The following is a 4170-nucleotide window of genomic DNA, read 5'->3' on the forward strand; positions in this document are numbered from 1 at the left end:
AGTTGCTGCTCTGTGCTGTCTCGCTAGCTCTGCTGCTGCTGCTGTTGCTGCTGTTGCTGCTGTTGCTGCTGTTGCTGCTGTTACTAGATCCTAAACCCTAAACCCTAAACCCTAAACCCTAAATATATACAAATTGGTGGTATATTTCTGTTAATGTCTTACAATTTCAATAAAATAAAAGAAGAAAAAGGATAAACAAACGAGCAAAGCTGCTGCTGCTGCTGCTGCTGCTGCTGGCGCCGGGGCACAGCCGACGACGCCCGCTGCTGCTGCTGCTGTAGCGCTGCTGCTGCAGGCGTGCTGCAACAGCGGACTGTGCTGCAGCAAGAAGTTAATAAGACATGCAGTAAATAATATAATATAATTAATTAATTAATTAATTATTTATTTAGTAAATAATTTCATTAATATTTATATAAAGAAAAGAGAGGAAAGGACATTTGCATAGCTGCTGCTGCAGTAAGTTGTTGCACAGCTGCAACAACAGCAGCAGCAACAACAGCAGCTACAGCTACAGCTACTGCTACAGCTGCTGCTGCTGTTGCTGCTGCTGCTGCTGCAGCAGCAGCAGCAACATTCTTTGTTTCAATTGTATATTTGGGTAAATATTTAATATATTTATTCTTTTTTTATTTTATTTCATCTTTAAAGAGGACTATTTTAATCATATAACGCACTGGCAGCAGCAGTGGAGGGTGCAGCAGCAGCAGCAGCAGCAGCAGCAGCAGCAGCAGAAATATGGCGGACGAAGGCAGCAGCAGCAGCAGCTGCTGTAGCAGCAGCAAAGTCTGCTCTAATATGGGACCAGTAAGTGTTGAAAATGCTGCTGTTGCTGCACCTTCTTCTTATTTAAGTAGCGAAATGGATCCTTTGCAGCAGCAGCAGCTGCAGCAGCAGCAGCAGCAGCAGCAGCAGCAGGCTCCGTCATCTGTTTGGGCTCCTCCTTCGGGGTCATCGTCTCGCTGCGACTCAACAGCAGCAACAGTAACATCATCATTATCTGTAGCAAAACCAACAGTAGCAGCAACAGCAACTGCAGCAACAGCAACTGCAGCAGCAGCAGCAGCAGCAGAAACTGCAGCAGCAGCAGCAGCAGGAAAAGGAACATTATCTGCAGAGATATCTTCTACCCCAACATCTGCAAATACATCTCGAGGTACCTCCCTATCCGCACCAACAACAACAGCAGCAGCAGCAGCAGCAGGAGCAGCAGGAGCAACAGGAGCAACAGGAGCAGCAGGAGCAGCAGGAGCAGAAAGGAAAGAATTTCCATCATCAACATTAGCAGCAATGGCAGCAGCAGCAGCAGCAGCAAATAAGAGAGGAGGAGGTAATTGGGTATATAATAGGGAAGACTTTCATTGGACAAGGAGAGGAATTAGTCATAAAGAAAGAAGAAAAAAAATAATAAAAAAATATCCGCATATACAGCAACTAGTTGGTTATGATATATATTCAGGTGTATATGCAACTATAATTACATTTATTAATTTATATATAGCATTTAATCTTATTAATTGGGGTGTATGTGCACCTCCCAGTCATAATTATTCTCTATATAAATTATTTAATTATATTAATTATAATAATAATAATAATAATAATAATAATAATATAAATAATATAAATAATATAGATATAAATAATATAAATAATATAAATAATAATATAAATAATATAGATATAAATAATATAGATATAAATAATATAGATATAAATAAGGTAGATAATATAGATAATTATATAGATAATTATATAGAAGAAAAAAAGAATAATATAAATAATATAAATAATATAAATAATATAGATAATAATATAAATAAAGAAAAGGAAGAAGAAGAAGAAAAGAATAATGAAGAAAAAAAAGAAGAGAATAAAAAAGAAGAAAAAAAAGAGACAAATATATTATTATTAATATTATTAACATATATAGTTAGTGGTACATTAAATCATATACTTTTTTTATCTATGCATGAGGCAGCACATAGTACATTATTCCCTAATAAAAAAATAAATGAATATTTTTGTATATTTACTAATTTATCTATGTGTATACCTGTAGGTATATCCTTTATTCGTTACCATATAGATCATCATATATACTTAGGTATAAACAAAAAAGATCCAGATTTACCTTCCTTATTAGAGGTATATTTATTAAATAATAATAATAATAATAATAAATATATAAATAAATTATATAAATTATTATTTATATTATTATTACCTATTACTTATACAATTAGACCATTAATTATACAAAGAAAAAAACCTATATTATTAGAGGTAATTAATTATATAATAATAATATTATGGGATATTGGGGTGTATATACACCTAGGAATTGGCCCTTTTTTATATTTATTATTAGGTAGTATTATATCCATGTCTATACACCCATTTAATGGTCATTTTATTGCTGAGCATTACCAATTCCCTTGGGGACAACAACTACAGGAGACATATAGTACATATAATTTATTAGATAATTTATTTACTTTTTGTGTAGGGTACCATATAGAGCATCATGATTTTCCCTCTATACCTGGATACCGTCTCCCTTTATTGCATGCAGTAGCTAAAGAATATTATACACTTCCTTCTCATCCTAGTTGGAGACACTGTCTCCTTGAATTTATTAATAATAATACTGTCTCCTTATATGGTAGAGTTAAGAGAATTCATCAGCATGGAGGGGAAGTACCCCCTCCTTATCAGCCATTACTTCCTCCTCCTGAGCAAGTTGGTACTTATTGGACTGGACCCAACGAAGAACAGGGAGAAGAGGGGGGAGAAACACTGCAGCAGCAGCACCAGCAGCAGCAGCAGCAGCAGCAGCAGCAGCAGCAGCAGGAGGGAGAGGGAGAGGGAACAAAGATAGAAGAATTAGAAGAATTAATACAGGCACAAGATATTAAAAAAAATAATTAATTCAATTATTTATTATTCATTATCGCAGCAACTGCAGCAGCAGCAGCAACCACTGCAGCAGCAGCAACTGCAGCAACTGCAGCAGCAAGAAGAAGAACATATATACAATACAAATCTCATGGTGTATACAATGATCATCTTACAAGGATTAGCAACAGGAAAAAAAAGATAATAATATAATTATATTTAGTAGCAATAACAGCAGCAGCAGCAGCAATATATTACAGCAGCAGCAGCAGCAATATGACAGCAGCAGCAGCAGCAGCAGCAGCAATATTTGTGGAAGCAGCAGCAGAAACAATGCAATAGCTGAAAGCTGCACTAGCAGCAACAACAGCAGCAATAGCAGTCGTAGTAGCAGGCAGCGTCAGCATAGCAGCAGCAGCAGCAGCAGCAGCAGCAGCAGCAGCAGCAGCAGCAGGTCGAGATATGTATTGAATGAAGAAGAAAAGGAGACAGGAGACCTTATTATTGTTTACATGTAGATATATATTTGTCTAATTTATTTATGCGTCTCTCCTTCTGTCTCCTCTACTCCTCTCTCTATTTGCTATTTCTTCTGCTGCACCCGTACAACAAGGCAGCAGCAGCAGCAACAGCAGCAGCAGCAGCAACAGCAACAGCAGCAGCAGCAGCAGCAGCAACAGCTGCAAGAGAGAGGGGCCAATTGCTATTTGTTTGTTCGTGAGGCTGCACACCAACTGTTACCTGCAGCAGCAGCAGCAGCAGCCGCAGCAGCAGCAGCAGCAGCACATCACTACAGCTGCAGCAGCATCTGAAGCAGCAGCAGCAGCAGCAGCAGCAGCAGCAGCAGCAGCAGCGCAGCAGCAGCACAAGAAGGAGGGGAAGGAGATATAAATGTGTCAGTAATTAGGGTATAGGGACAGTTATAACTGTCTCCATTTTTGTCTGTGTCTATCCATGGAGACACAAATATAATTTCTTTTATCTTTTTGTCTCCTTTTTTGTTTATATGTGTCTCCTTTTTCTTATATAATGTGTCTCCTTTTTGTTTATATAATGTATATCCTTTTCCTTATATAATGTGTCTCCTTTTTGTTTATTTGTGTCTCCTTTTTGTTATATATAGTGTCTCCTTTTTTGTATATTTTGTTATTTTGTCCCTTTTTCTTTATTTATATAAAGGAGACACTATTTATGTTTATTTATATAAAGGAGACAAATAAATAGATAACTTTTATATAAATAAATAAATAAATAAATAAATAAATAAATATA

The 4170-nt window shown here is 36.6% G+C and overlaps 1 protein-coding gene across 1 annotated transcript; it reads left to right on the top strand.

Moving 5' to 3' along the window:
* Positions 1–798: 798 nt before the first annotated feature.
* On the top strand, positions 799–2931 carry EMWEY_00032630 (hypothetical protein; the record flags this gene model as incomplete). The annotated part of the gene is made up of 2 exons (XM_013481807.1): positions 799–1338; positions 2719–2931. The coding sequence occupies 2 exons, from the start codon at positions 799–801 to the stop codon at positions 2929–2931; spliced, it is 753 nt and encodes a 250-aa protein (XP_013337261.1).
* Positions 2932–4170: the final 1239 nt, after the last annotated feature.

Source organism: Eimeria maxima, genomic scaffold (genome assembly GCF_000499605.1).
Source record: "Eimeria maxima Weybridge genomic scaffold, Emw_scaff428, whole genome shotgun sequence".
NCBI lineage: Eukaryota > Apicomplexa > Conoidasida > Eucoccidiorida > Eimeriidae > Eimeria > Eimeria maxima.